This window comes from Bombus fervidus, chromosome 14, assembly GCF_041682495.2.
Source record: "Bombus fervidus isolate BK054 chromosome 14, iyBomFerv1, whole genome shotgun sequence".
NCBI classification, from domain to species: domain Eukaryota; kingdom Metazoa; phylum Arthropoda; class Insecta; order Hymenoptera; family Apidae; genus Bombus; species Bombus fervidus.
In genome coordinates this window covers 5249960-5264455 of record NC_091530.1, presented here as the reverse complement: position 1 = coordinate 5264455, position 14496 = coordinate 5249960, and the positions used below count along the sequence as shown (strand labels likewise).

The 14496-nt window shown below is 43.4% G+C and overlaps 1 protein-coding gene across 10 annotated transcripts in view; it reads right to left on the bottom strand.

Annotated features, from left to right (window-relative positions):
* Window positions 1-1284: 1284 nt before the first annotated feature.
* Window positions 1285-14496, bottom strand: part of Zfh2 (Zn finger homeodomain 2) — a 399771-nt gene continuing 386559 nt past the window's right edge. For 8 of the 10 annotated variants that reach the window (XM_072017175.1, XM_072017174.1, XM_072017182.1 and 5 more), the window contains one exon: window positions 1285-7926. In XM_072017175.1, the coding sequence (XP_071873276.1) occupies window positions 7208-7926 (719 nt within the window). In that variant the 3' untranslated portion in view covers window positions 1285-7207. The remainder of the gene's footprint in view (window positions 7927-14496) is intronic. The other 2 variants (XM_072017180.1, XM_072017181.1) reach the window with 2 other exon arrangements.

Genomic DNA, 14496 nt, shown 5'->3' with positions numbered 1-14496 from the left:
TAATAGGAACATGATTGCACCGCACCCATTTTGCCGTACGATGTTGGTGCCAGATCGCAGATCTCCCTCGCCTCACTCTTAAATTCCTATTTTTTTTTTCTTTTTGTTCTCTCTCTTCAATTACTCTTTATAGGAATAGCGCACGTAAATATGTGCATCACTGTATGCTCGCGTATATTTATATACGTATACAGGTACAGCCATCTTGCATGGCACGTGTGTGTGTATGTATGTATGTATGTACGTACGTGTGCATGTATGTATGCATGTATGTATATAATATGTGTATGCAATGTGTGTGTGTGTGCGTGTGCGTGCGTGTATGTGTATATGTAACGCGTGTATGCACGTAAGTATGAATTGTTACGTGCTCGTGTATGTATATATGTGTGCTCGTATGTCGATACGTTTTCGCGCTTGCATGTCGCATTTTCTCTCTCGCTCGCTCAACTCTTATTCCTTTTATTCTCTCTCTTTTTTTTTTTTCATCATTTTCTTTTCTCTATTATAAAATCTAGATGCGTGCGCGAACACGGGATCTTGTTCGCGCGCACATAACACATATGGCACCATAAATATATATTTGTACACAAGGGCGAGCGTGGGTGGACGAGATGAACAAGAAAGAACGTACGCGATGTCTCTATCTCTCTCGGCCGCGTTTTGCCTTCGTTTCTTATCATCGTTCCACGGCTTACATCGTGATTCCCGAGTTTACGCGGTTTTTATATTTCAAGTTAATCGATCGACGATTAATCGGAGATCAACGAAGGGCGATGGTCACTGATACGCGACGAAAGAAATCGGACGAGGTCGATTTGGTAGGAACATGAAAATTGTCGCGCGATCGAACGTGACAGGCATCACAGAAGAATGAAAATTCTACAACGAAGGAAAATAAATCCTTGCTTGAAAGCTTCGTTCGAAAATCACAAACGATTGCCAAATGATTAGAAAACAACGACACTCGATACGTCTCCCTTGCGCATCTTCGTCAGCAAGTACGAGAAACGCACGTCTGTTTGCATGCTCGCGCGCTCTTCCACATTTTTCTCTCTTCGGTTATCGTTTTTCTCTCCTTTACCTCCACCTTTTTTTTTTTTGTTTTTTGCTTGCTCTCTTGTCTTATTTTTCTCGTTTATCCTGGTTTGTATTCGATCGAAGCCGTCGGTATCGTTCCCTCTTTTTTTTTTCTTTTTACCGTTTCCCGTCAAGTGGGTCTCCCCGCGTCTCCGCGAGTTTTACAAAAAAAGGGGCGAGGCGCGAGGCGCGAGGAGAGAAACGTTATTTTTTTTTTTTTATAAGTATCGCGATCGAGTACCTTGCGACAGACACAGACCACGATCGCTCTCGAAAAAAAATTGCTCTCGCACGCAGAGGAACGGATCGCGCGCGGCGCCAACATCGTCGGGGTCCTTGAGCCGGCGTTTACGGGGTTGACCGCGCGGCCACGCTGGTTGCACGGCCTCTTCCGGCCCCATCGGAGGGCCACGGGCCCCGTAAGTGAGTACATATAAGATATACACATGGCAATCTCTCACAAGAATTAATCGCTATCGTTATCAATTAGTATCCGTTATTAATTAATAGTCAATGAAAATGTAGCTCGGAACAAATTCACAAAATATTCAATCGGCGATAAATGTGAACCACGATAATAGTGACAATATTAATAATAATATTCATAATGCAATAATAATTATAATGATAATAATAAACGCCCTTTCAATCATTGCATTAATAATAATAATAATAATAATAATAATAATAATAATAATAATAGATAATAATCGCAATAGCAATAGAAATAACCAATAGGGTTATACCAATAAGTATAGTCGTATTCAACATATTTCATACAAACTCAACGACAGTTATAGAAAACTGAAAAACTTCCTCGCCGCCGGCCGCTCTTTTTCTCGTCGAATCTTACACGACGTATCGTTTTGCCACTTGTGTTTCCATTTTCTGTGCTCCCCGATAAAGAGGAAAAAGGAAACCGCGATTCTTTCGATCAACAACGTTTCGATTTTCGTCTTTTCTTTTTTTTTTTCTTTTTTTCAAACGAATCGATCTTAACGTCGTTCCCATTCCACGATCAATCTTCTTAAAAATCGACCGTGTGACCCTGTAAATACGTGTAACTGATCATCCGAATAGTGTCTTTTCCACTGATCGTATATATCTTCTTTTTTCTCTTTCCTCTTTTTTCTCTTATAAGCAATGGCTTCGGTTTTGCAGCCGCGTCTATTCGTACGAGCTTCGTCGACGATTATAGCAGGCCGTGGATAGAAAAATCGATCGTGGAATCGAAAGGACGTATCGTCGAACGTTCTTGGGTCGCGTGATCTCGCGATGAATTGTCGCACGATCGACGAGAGAAACCGGAAGGTGACGGGCGGCGATGGGGCGGTGAAAATTTCTCGCAACGTAATAATAGTTTCCGCATACTCAATTGCATCTCTTATAGTTCACTCCTTAAATTAATCCGCGCACGCTTATCACTCATTCATCATTGTTGATTTTAGGAACAGCTAGTAGCGAGGTTCGGTTACTCTATCACGCAATCTCCCGTACTCGAAACTCAAAACGCCAAAACCCAGTTTTGCGTACACGCGCACGTACGTTGCCGCGTTTTGAGAATTCACGCGCGTATATGCGATATACGTTATATCGATTCGAGACCATTCTCGATGTTTTCGATTCGCTTCAATTCTCGATGTGTGGTATCCACGTATATACGCATGTTTCGTGTGTATTACGTCTACATGTTCATATGTGTGTATTATATATGCGTACGTGTAGACAGTGTGAGTATATGTTCGATGTACATGTTTTGTTTTCGAAACAAGTTGCGCGTTCGTCGATTCGTCTCGTGCAAATCTCCTGCGTGTGTATTAGCCGCGAATCGATTAGAAAAATTAAATATTCCGTGTATACATGTATACGCGTCTATACATATGTGTATGTATACAATTAAAAGGAACACGATGTTGATTCTTTTGTGCGCCAAAGTGCATACCATTCTTTTTCCTCTTTTCGTTTCTGTTTTCTACCTCTTTCGCTTTCTTATTCTCTTTCGTTAGAATGTACGCGCGATAAAAGGGGACGCGTTTCGCCCTTTTTCCAAGGTCTCGCGTCTCGTCTGCTAAGATTAGTGATATATCGTGTGTATGTATAGTCGTTCGGTTAGGTCGTTTGCAATATACAGGCTTGATGAGAGCGTTCGAGATCGACGAAACGTGGTGAAAGCCACGATTTCAAATAAGAGGGGGCTCGCTACTTCGTAATCTACAGATTAACATCTACGCAGATTTTTAATTAGCCCGTGATCACCGGATAGTAACAATTGTCCTATTTTGCGAGGTATCGGTTACGAACGTTTCTCTTTCCTTTTCTCTCCATCCGTTTCGATGCTCCGTGTTACGATTTAACTAAAAAGGGAATCGCCGCGGAGCAACGCGATCAATTGGGAATTTCCATTTTCATATGTGTATACGTATATGTGTTTATATGTACGTGTGAATTTTTTTTTTTTTTTCTCAATAATTACACGTGTCTCTCTTCGCGTGTATAAATACGTGTATATAAACGTGTGTGTAAAGTGTCCCTAAACAGGTGTGTCATATGTGTGTCATGTGTGCGTGTTACCGTGTGTCCATTCGTTTCAGTTTTAGCCCAACGCTATAACTTTTTACATAGATAATAATAAATACATGACCACATATATGTAAATATAATATAGTAAATCTATAATAATAATAATAATAATCATAATAATAATAATCGTAATAATAATAATCAAATATAATATTAATAATCGTCGTTATCAACGTTTACATTAGAAAAAGCATCTTTTGCAGACAGGAACCTCGAGTTGCTTAGTTACCTTACAAATAGTTATTACTTTGCGTCTCGTTCGACGTCTAACGACCACTACGCGTTTTGCGCCCGCCTTTCATCCCCTTGAACATCCCCCTCAACCCCTCTCTCTTCTTCCTAATTTACTTTCCACGTAGCCGGGTAGTACCCTCTTTATACTACATATACATGTATTCGTTTTCTTCTTACTTCGTCGTACGCTCTTTACTCGTTCGTTTTAACTCCTCGGTTTTTAATTTTTTTCGCTTTTGAGGTTAAGATTCGGAGCGCGATCCTTAACAGGTTCTTTTCACATTCTCTCTTGCACATACGGTGGCACAACCCCCGCTTTCTTTCCACATTCGCGATATCCCCGATTCACGATTTTCCAAGATAGTTTTCAGGCTTTTTGATAATTCGCTTACTTTTCTTCCTGTTCTGTGTACATGTGTATGCGTGTGTGTGTGTGTGTGTGTATGTGTGTATTCGATTTCGGCGCTAAAGCGTGTTTAAAAAATTAAACAAAACGCGAGAAACACGACGTACGTACGCGCGTATACACGTGGCCGTTTCGGATATTACCCGCGAGGATTCTAGTACGTTACAACATCATATATTTATATATAATATATATATATATTTATATAATTTTCTACATAAATATATATATACTTTTTGTTCATCCATTTTATTCATTTATTTATATATATATACCTTTTTTTATATATATATATATACCTATGCATGAGTGTGTCTCGTGTGTCGTCTACCGATGCATATCCTCCCATATTCCCCTTAAAATCTACAGTTTAATTGTAATTAACCGTTAACTTACGAGCTAATAGTGGATTCTTTGTCGTTCCCGAGCAGACCTTTACAAAAACCCCGTGTCCGTCGATCGAGATGTAACTTTTACTTATGTCTTTCTTTCTTTCTTTCATTTTTTTCTCTCTTTTTCTTCCATCGTGTCCAGTGCTATGCCGTGTTCACCCGATTCAACTGCGTTTTATTCTCTTTTCTTTTTTTCTCTCGTAACCACGGAGACCCGGTTTGCGCGTACGCGAACTTTGCGTTTTCCTTCGGCCGACCCCGAAAGCATCACACGCGCCGCGCAATCCATCGTTTCCGGTTTTCCAGCGAGAAAGAACCAAAAAAAGTTCACGCCTTGATCAGCACTGCGCTCGATCGCGGTCTCCGGCGCGGCTGACCGATTTGCTATCGTATCGTCGACCGATTAACTAGCGATAATCAATTACAGCTATCGATAGCTATAACTATTTACCATTATTACTATCATTATTATTACTATGTTTATTATTATCATTAATATTAGTCATTAATCGTTAGGTTTTTTTTTAGCGTTATTAAATATAATTTATTAAATATAGGAACCATGTTTCTGGGTCTTTGCTTGTTCGTGAACGCGAACCGTATCGCGACGGGCACCGGGGCAACTTGCCCTCTCGCGTTTTCCTTCCCATTTCTTCTTTTCGCTTTTTCCCCGTTTCCTTTCGTTTCGTTTCGCGTCGTCGTTCTCGTTTCTCTCCCACGAAACTTTACTCTTCCTTCCATTCGACGTTTCTCCTTACGAGCATTTTGCTCTCACGGCCAGAGAAAAATGAACGGAACTTACGTTTTAAAATTCGCGCGTCGGTAGCGACGTTTATTACGCGTTTTATCGTACTTAAAAAGAACCCCTCCCAGCCGCGGGGTTACCGTGCCCTGTGGGTGTTTCTCGAAACTATAGAATGGATATTACTAGGCTTGTGTATGCGTGTATGCACGTGTATACGTGTCACGAGTGAGTGCGTGTGAGTGTGCACGTGTGCGCGTGGGTTCTCTCTCCATTTTTGTTTTTTTTTCTTTTTTTTTTTTTCGAAGAAAAAATCCTTCCAGCCACCGATTTCCTCAAAAGGTCGTCCGATCGTCCTCCGACACGTGAACCTCTCTGATCTCTGTATGTACTTTCGCGCGTTCACCTCTTGCCGATTAAAAAAGAAAAGAGGAACACGCGGTGATCTTCCTTTCTTCTCGCGATTCCCTTCCGTTTCGTGTCTTTTAAAAGGAAAGGCTTTCATCTTTTTTCGTGGTCATCGTCGGTGAACGACGCTTCATCCGATTCTCGCATCCTCCTTGACACACGCTACTTACGCAGTACCACCCATACACACGCACGTAAAAAGAGAAAGAGAGAGACAGAGAGTGAAGATTCATTTTTTTTTTTTTCATTTCTTAGAGATGAATATGTACGTATGTATTCGCAACGAGCGCGACGCTATTAGTTTCGCGAACGCCGCGCCATCTATCCTACTACGCCGCGTCCTTAATGTCTGTCCGCTTGTTTTAGTAACTTTTTTTTTCTTTTGTTTCATTAAATCTTTATTATTACTTTACATAGGAACGTTTAAATCAGCCCACCTCGACGCGTCTTCCCGGCGTCGTCGACGCTCATTCTTTTCCTCTCCCTCGCGTATTTATTCTCCTCCACGCGCTTCTTCGTCGCCTCGCGGTTTCCGCGCCGTCATCTCCATCCCCAAAATCCTACTTACGAAGCGACCGATGCGTACAGTCGACGCACGGATAGAGACGATGTCGCTTCGTAAAAAAAAGGAGACACAAAAAAGAAAAGAAAAGAACGACGATCCATCGAGAAAATCGCTCGTTTCTCGACTCGTGCAAACGTCTCTCTCGATTATCAAACAACAAACCGATAATCCTTTTGGTCGTACGTTACTCTGTTTTCACTCGTCCCGTTACGTGTGTCCGTCAAAACTCCGAAACATTCTTCATTCTTTCTATCGAAGGAACTTTGGTGAGCGCGCTGCTTTGGTGGCACGCTATGTGTGTACATATATTGTAACAAAAATATTAGTTAAATTGATGATTGCGCGCGCGACAGTGGCCCGTGCGCGGCCCGAAATTAAAACGAGAATAAAGAGAGAGGTCCATTACGCGGCATCCTCGTTGATTGGTCCACCGTCCACGCGCGAGTATCTGGAGCCGGGGATTCCCCGGTGCCCGGAGCGGAAGAAAAAGCCCCCCCCCCACCGACAGTTCCTGCCTAGGTTGGAACCCCCTCCCCTTTATTTAGCCAGTTAGGAACGTTGTTTGCTTTCGTTATCGAGTACCCCGTCGAAGAGGAGCACCCATCGAACACTCTCTGCCAGCTCCGTTTTCTTCCTTCGTCCTCGGTTTCCTCTTCCTTTTCTCCTCCCGAAGAAATCGTCAGCCTGCGAACCAAACGATTCGCGAACGTTCGATGGCTCGTTCCGTGGTAGCACCTCTGCCTGACGACTCTTCTCCGCTGTCTCTGTTATTCGCTTCTTTCGCACGTGACACGCTCCGTTTAACGCGCGCCAGCCAAAGCAGCAACCTCTTGGACCAGTTTCTGCCTCTTGACGTCGGGAGCGTTATTGTTGTCCTGGTTCGCCCTCTCGTTAGCCTGTGGCTGGCCCGTGGTGCTCTCAGCGGCCGCGCGAGCAGCCAACAGGGTGATTTGATTCACCACATCCTCCATCTCGTCCGTGAGCGGATGCACTTCCTCGCCACACTGTCCCACGGATTCCGCGCCGATGTTACCAAACTGTTGTTGCTGTTGTTGGCGTTCTTGGTTCGCTTCGAGGCGAGCTCGATGCTGCAACGTTTCAGCGTGACGCCGCCATTCGGTGACGGTCGTGTAAGTTCTCGTCGGGGTGTTTCCATCGCACAGAGAACAGGCGTAACGAGATTGAACGAGGCGCAACGCACCGCGACGCTGTTGATTGCCGAGATAGCAGGAGCGTTGGTGAGCGAGCAGCGTCGATTCTTGCGGATAAGCTCGGCCGCATCGGCGACAGACCAGGCACAGTTCCGTCTCGACTTCGCGACAGTGCTGTGGCGGCCCGTTCTCATCGGAGCCGCACGGAGGCGTCGGCAATCGCACCGTTTCCAGGCCTGGATGGTTCGGGTCTTGCTGCAGGAATGCTTGCATCAAAGAGCGCGGCACCTGGACCTGAGTGCCCCCTTCCACGTGCAACGACATTAGCCCACTGCTGTGCATGCTGCCGCTCAAACCTGGAGCCGCTACTGGAAACAAACCACAGATTCGTTTTGTTAGAAAATCGCTTTCTTAATCTGTTCCGTTTTTAAATTTTTACCAAACCATCTTAAAGTTGTACGAAAAACGCGGAAACGTGAAACTTATCGCGATCTTTTCTTAGAATTAGAAAGAAATTAGTTAGAAGCCAAAATAGTCCACTTCGTCTTCTAACAGTTTCGCGATCTTTCGTTACTTAGAACACGCGACTAACGTTCGATATTTCATAAATCAAGTACTATAGACTTTAACGAAATTGGCCAGCTTCGCTTAATCGTAACAACGAACGTAACCGGTGTGTGACTATCATTTTGCAATCTATCGTACCGAGATTCCTAACTACCGAAGCGGTTCTTCTTTCAAACGATTTCCAAACGCGGATAGGGTTATAATTGATTTGTGCCGACTTAGTTGTCATAATAACGTCAACGATGTAACCAGCAGAGAATTTATATGGAACCTGTTTTTGCTTCTACGAGACAGGTAAATTGGTAGTTATTAGCCTGGCCGCGGGGCGACGCGCATTGACGGGATAATTCCTGCGGCCGCCTCCAGAAAGGAGCTCAATGTCATTCCTTACGCTCTACACCGGCTTGCCTAACCGTGGCATCGTCTATCCACGGATAATTTCAATTAGACGGCTATCGTCATTGTTTGATCCGAATCAAGCAACCAGCGTACCGGATTTTATTTTTAACGAAGGATCATAGGTAAGGTAAGGCTTGTGCGACAGATCATCAGCAATTTGCTTCCTAATTAACGAGATTTGGTTACGCACGATGTCTTAGCAATTACACGTTAACAATTCGACGACGATAGTCTTTTGCAGGCGTATAATTTCTACTCGTTCAGCGATAATGTTAATATTCCGTGATATTCTGTAAGCGAAACTTATTTTCTTGCTTATCCTATTAATTTTTATACGTAGTACCTCGTATAGCAGGAATATTTGAATCATTTTCTTCTTCTTAGACTTGAAATGTCTAATATTTTCACTTATTCTTTCGTTACTGTATCGCATACTAATAGCGTCCCGTATTGTACGAGTCGTAGTTATTCCACATAAAATTCGAGATTGAATTACAAGCTCGACTAATTCGAATAAAGTTATAGCTTGTAAGAATGCACGGACGCCTTCGTTGAACCATTTTTCAACGAAATATAGCGCGACACGGCAATGTATTTCAGACAAGATTCGATCGAGCGATCTCGGTGAGATGTTCGAACGATCCTCGAGCGATCTTGGAGCGATCTTGGATCTCGTGGTCGGTGAGGATGCGTTGTTGCACGTCGATTAGGCGGGTTGACAGGTTTACGCAGTGACGCGCATGGGTATATCGCGTATCGTGTATCGGACGAGGAGTCGTTACGAGGCAGGAAGTGTTAATGATACCCCTGCTCATTCGCTGGACGTTCGCCTGTAATTATCAGGCTTGGTGGGGCGCGAGCAAACCTGGACGAGAGAGCGGAATATCAGGCAGGATATCGTCTCTGTCCCTCTCGCTTTGGTCCGTCTGTTCCGCGTCAGCGTGGAATTGATAGTTATTAGAGTCGAAGACCATACTTGCCAAGCCTCGAACATTCGCTTCTTTTAACCTGAAACTCTAATGAGAACCTCTGCCGATGCGAAGTGTGGATTTAGCCCTGTTTGGTTAACGCTTTCACCGTCTTCTTCTTCTTCTTCTTCTTCTCTTCTTTCAGCTTCGTTTTCTTGACCGTCGGTAATTCGCGGCCGCGTGGATTATGGTTCGCGTCGATCGCGAGGCCAAATAATCCGCGTTTTTATGTCCTTGAATGTCGAAGGGACCGTTCTTGGAAGGAGTTGCTTGTGTAGTAAAGACGGGAGAAATGTGTTACGGATAAATGGCGGGATTAGCGCAGCGACATTCACCGCGGTATAGTTCTGCGAGAGATGGCGTTGAGGAATTTTGTAAGAATCCAAAGAATTCGCCCATCGTGGAGGATGATCTATTTGCATTCGTTCGAACTCCTTCGTTTCCAAACTAGGCAACAGCCAGAAGCATTCGATTATAAGTTGTCCGTTAGATTACGAGCGAATTAGATACTCTAGAGAAACCAAAGGAATGGGATTAAAATAGAAATTTGCCTAGAAATAAAAAAGAAATTTACGCATAATTTCCAAAGAACCGGAATTTAATCGCGAAACGAAGTAGCAGCCTGCAAGTATGTAATCGGTTGATCGTACGATGACCGGAACCGTCCAGATGTCGACGATCGTCCTCGACTCCGTGAATTAAGCGTAACAATTTCGTGGAACGCAAGCAGTCGCGCCTCCACCGGGGATTTCAATCTCGCGACGGCTAACGCGACTTAAAACGCTTCCTCTCGAAACGATCTTCGCCGAAACCATTTCCTCATCGATGATAACGCAAGCCGAACGACGTCCACGCGTTCATAATTCCTTTCAGAAGTAACGAATCTCTTTACTTTATAAGTCAGACCTGCAGTTTGTTGCTTGTTTCCCTTTCGAAGCGCTAAAGATCAAAGAAAAATAAGAAACGCGCAGCAACACACGGCGACAGCAATATACGTTCCTTCCGTGTATACTCGTTGCTGACAACGAATATCGTTTTCAAATTCAACGCGAATATTCCACTAATTACGTGAACAAAATGATATTCGTCTGGAACACGCGCCAACCATAAGCTACGAGAAGTTCCTCGTCGTTGTTTCATCGTTATGTTACTTTCTTCAGCATGGACAAAACGCATGTACAAGTTGATATTTGCAACGTGTACGGAGAACAAGCGACGACAAGTTGTTGGCTGTTGCTCGAGTAAAGACGGAGCTGGAGAATATCGTGAGGTTCGCGAGATCTCTTTTGGCACCAAGGCCATTGGAGGACCCCGTTACAACCCCGAACGAGCTAATATAATAAGGAAGAGCGTCGAATGACGCGCAGTAGATCGCGCAGCTGTCCCGATCCGTGTGACACCCTTGAAACAATCGGCTCGACCGAGAGAACGGAGGGGTTATTACTCTTAATGAGCACTGGTTATTTCTTTGAGTGGCTGTGATTTGCCCTCTCCCTCTGCCCTCCCGCGATCCTCCTACTCGTTCACGCATGTGTACATACACGCGGCCGATCATCACGGTACGTGAATCGAACAAGAGAAACTCACGCGCGTGAAACACGTACGAGCGGACACACGTTCGGGTCTGGGCAACTTTTACACGCGCATCGCTCTCGCCTCGTCTCCTTAGAGGGCAGGAGAAGCTCATTTGCGTACGGATTGAGATAGTAGTGCTTCGGTACCACCTCGATGTGTGTTTTTGTTTAAATGTGTGACTACGTACGAGATTCTGATTGCCGGCCGCTCCCAGCTCGACAGCGGCTCTCAATCTTCCTTCGATGTGCGAACCGTTCGGACGTCGCGCTGATCAACTTTGTAAATTAAAATTCATACGACGATGACGATTAGAAACATCGTTTTTCGAAGGTTTCCCTCGAATTTATGATTATCGATGCTTTCTTCTCGTGACAAATGAAAATATAAGATTTCTCTTTTGAGATATTTGCTACTAATTATATATCGTATATATACACACCTAGGTGACGTGGAATTGATAACTTTTAAATAGCGGATTTGACCAATTTGGCTTCTGGGAGACTCTTACGTTCGAGTAACCGATCGACTACATTATTTGTGAATTTCTGCCTGGATGCCTGATTAGTATCCAATTTTCCACTAGGTTCGTTTGTTACCACAGATAGGACGTACGGTTATAAATTTCGAGATAATGTTCCAAAGAATATTTGCGATATCGTCGCTTTTTTTCTCTATTTTTCAATTTATAGATCAATAAATGTTTCTGATGTATTTTGCTATAGGAAGTATCGATTCGTAAAACGAATCACGATCGACTAACACCATATTTCAGTTGCAAATTTCCAAGCAAATAATTATTCTAAATATAAATTTGGAATAATTTTTTGACGTATCTTCGAGTAGTTGATCGATTCAATTTTTTAGCGGAATTAGATAACGATTCGTTGTCGGTTGAGGACCACTGGACCTAAGATAGCCGCGACACATGCTGGAAATTTGTTCGGCGGGAATTTACGAGCGAGTTTCCGTGTCAGACGCAATACCGTGGGTTCCGCTGGTAAGTAGGTATATGTCTGTATATCCTGACAGCTATAAAACCGCATTCGAAGGGCGTCGAACAGAATAATCGGGAATGTCGTTAGTTAGCGCCTCCAGGAATTTTAATGGATGTTCTGGAACAGCGTAACGACAACGCGCAAGTTTGTCAAATTGAAGCTGGTTTGCTAAGCCGCGCGTACCGCGTCCCATCCAGGACAGTCGAACGATTCCTCTACCGATTTTAAATTGTATTTTACAATGCATTCCTCGACCGTGCATGATTCTATTGCTGCGAAATTCTTTACAAGTTTTCAGTTATTACAACGGGAATTACAACAAAGAACTTTGCAACAAGGGACTGTATTTCGTTCTTTTTCTTTGAAATTCTTTCTTAAATTTCTCGTTATTCTAATGAGTATTTTAATGACTGGAAGAGGAGGAATTCTCAATAGAGGAAATTAATGTTTGTCGCACCAAGATATTTACATTTGTAAATGTGACTAGTCTCAAATGGAATGGAACTTAATTTAAATTCGTTCATTAAAACTATGCTAATTCCTCGTTTATCCTTTTACGGCTTATTTAATTTATATGTATGGAAAACACCATTTGGTATATTTGATCTTCCCATGGAAGATATCTCTTTTACCTTTTTATATAGCTAATTATTATGTTGTAATATAGAGCGTTAATAATTTTTCATGCGAAGGAAATAAGATACGAGACGTTGGTGTAACGCATTGATACGAATTTTGTGATATTTTCCTCGTGATACCAGCTTGCCCTGAATCTATTTTTACTTCGCATCGAATGTATTAATGATAATGAAGGAAAAAGAAGGGACACTGGTTATACGAATTTATATATAGTTACCAGGGAGACGAGCAATTTTGTATCTATTTACACTAATTGCTCGAGCATTTCTTGAAAAGAAAATTACGGCCTAACAGTCTGTCTTCCAATTACGACAGCGAATGAGGTAATTGCTGCTGCGGAACGTAGCAGCCTCGATATGCTTTCTTTCAATATTAACTCTCGATATGAGTTTACTTTTTTCCCTTCGCTTCCATTCGTGACATGTTCGTTTCGATAGCTACGAAGCGTTTGTGGATAATTGACGCAAAGAATTGCTGTCAGGCCAGAAGTCTTCGACACTATAGAACCTCTAGCAAAACGAAAACACAAGCTGCTTCGTTGTCGTCGTTTATGTATTTCTACCTTAATTAATTTCTTCCACGATGCAATTCTCTTTCTTATGCTCGTCTATCTAAATCTTCTTTAGCAATTATCTCTGCGTTTCATTTTAAAGTTGAGATTCGATCGACCAACGTTTTTGGTATATTAAAGAACAACTTAATTTCTGTCTCCGTTAATCGAGAGACGACGATATTACCAGTTTCCTTAAATACCGCGTTGATCTACTTTCCTCGCAACTCTCTATCGAAGCTCAATTGCCAAAATTTTCTACAGGGTTTTTACAAATTTATCCAACGATAAATCGTAATTAATAATTTCAATTTCCATCATCTCCGAGTTTCTTCTCGTTTTTTTACCCACTTTTTAATCACCCACAGAAATCTACGACAAATTACGATCTCTTCTGCCAGCTGTCTATCAAATCGAGCTTCGTCTCGGTCGCAAAATTTCGTAATTAACAAATTTAGTCCTCGACATTCTGTGGAAGGAAGAATTCGCCGGAGGATCAGGATCGCCCAAAAGATCAGCATGCCTATCGTATTTCCATAGCCGAAGATTGACTCGACAATATCGGCGCACCGAACCAATACCATTTATACAATTGGTCGAAAGGAAGGTTCTTCGTGTAAGGGCATTAATCTCGCGGCGATCCTGGGCGCAGTCGATCACCCGACCGATCCGACCATCTTTCAGCGCTCGGGAAGTCAATGCCACGGTTGGGGATCGATGCATTCGCGCGTTCATAAGCTTGCTACGCGAAGTATGCAACAACGGTGCATTCCACGTACGTCTACCAGCGTGTTCTCGCGCGGTGCGACCGTACACACCGACGTAGGAAAACACGTTGTGAACGTGGGCGTGCATTCCTTCCCTCGCATTATCTCCTCTTCGCCTCTCTTTATAACCTTCCTCGCTATCTTTCTCTTTCTCCTTCTCGGCCGATTCCCATTCGTGGTGTCTTCGTCCCTTTTTAATTCACCGTCCAACCGAAACAGAGAGGGACCTTTTCTTCCTCTTTTTATTCCACATCGAGGCCCGTTATCGTGGATACCACGGTTCAGAACGGCTGTTTCACACCTCCGCTCGCGCGAGAATTAGGAAATAAATTAGCGGTCGGGCTAATTTCGTTATCTCGGCCGACGCGAGACCCTCCCGCTTGAGACGTCAAGGGACCGATGTCCCGAGCCTTCGAACCGCTGCTCGGACATGGGTGAAACCGTGTCCCGAACACCAGGATCAATGGCTCTTTCCATG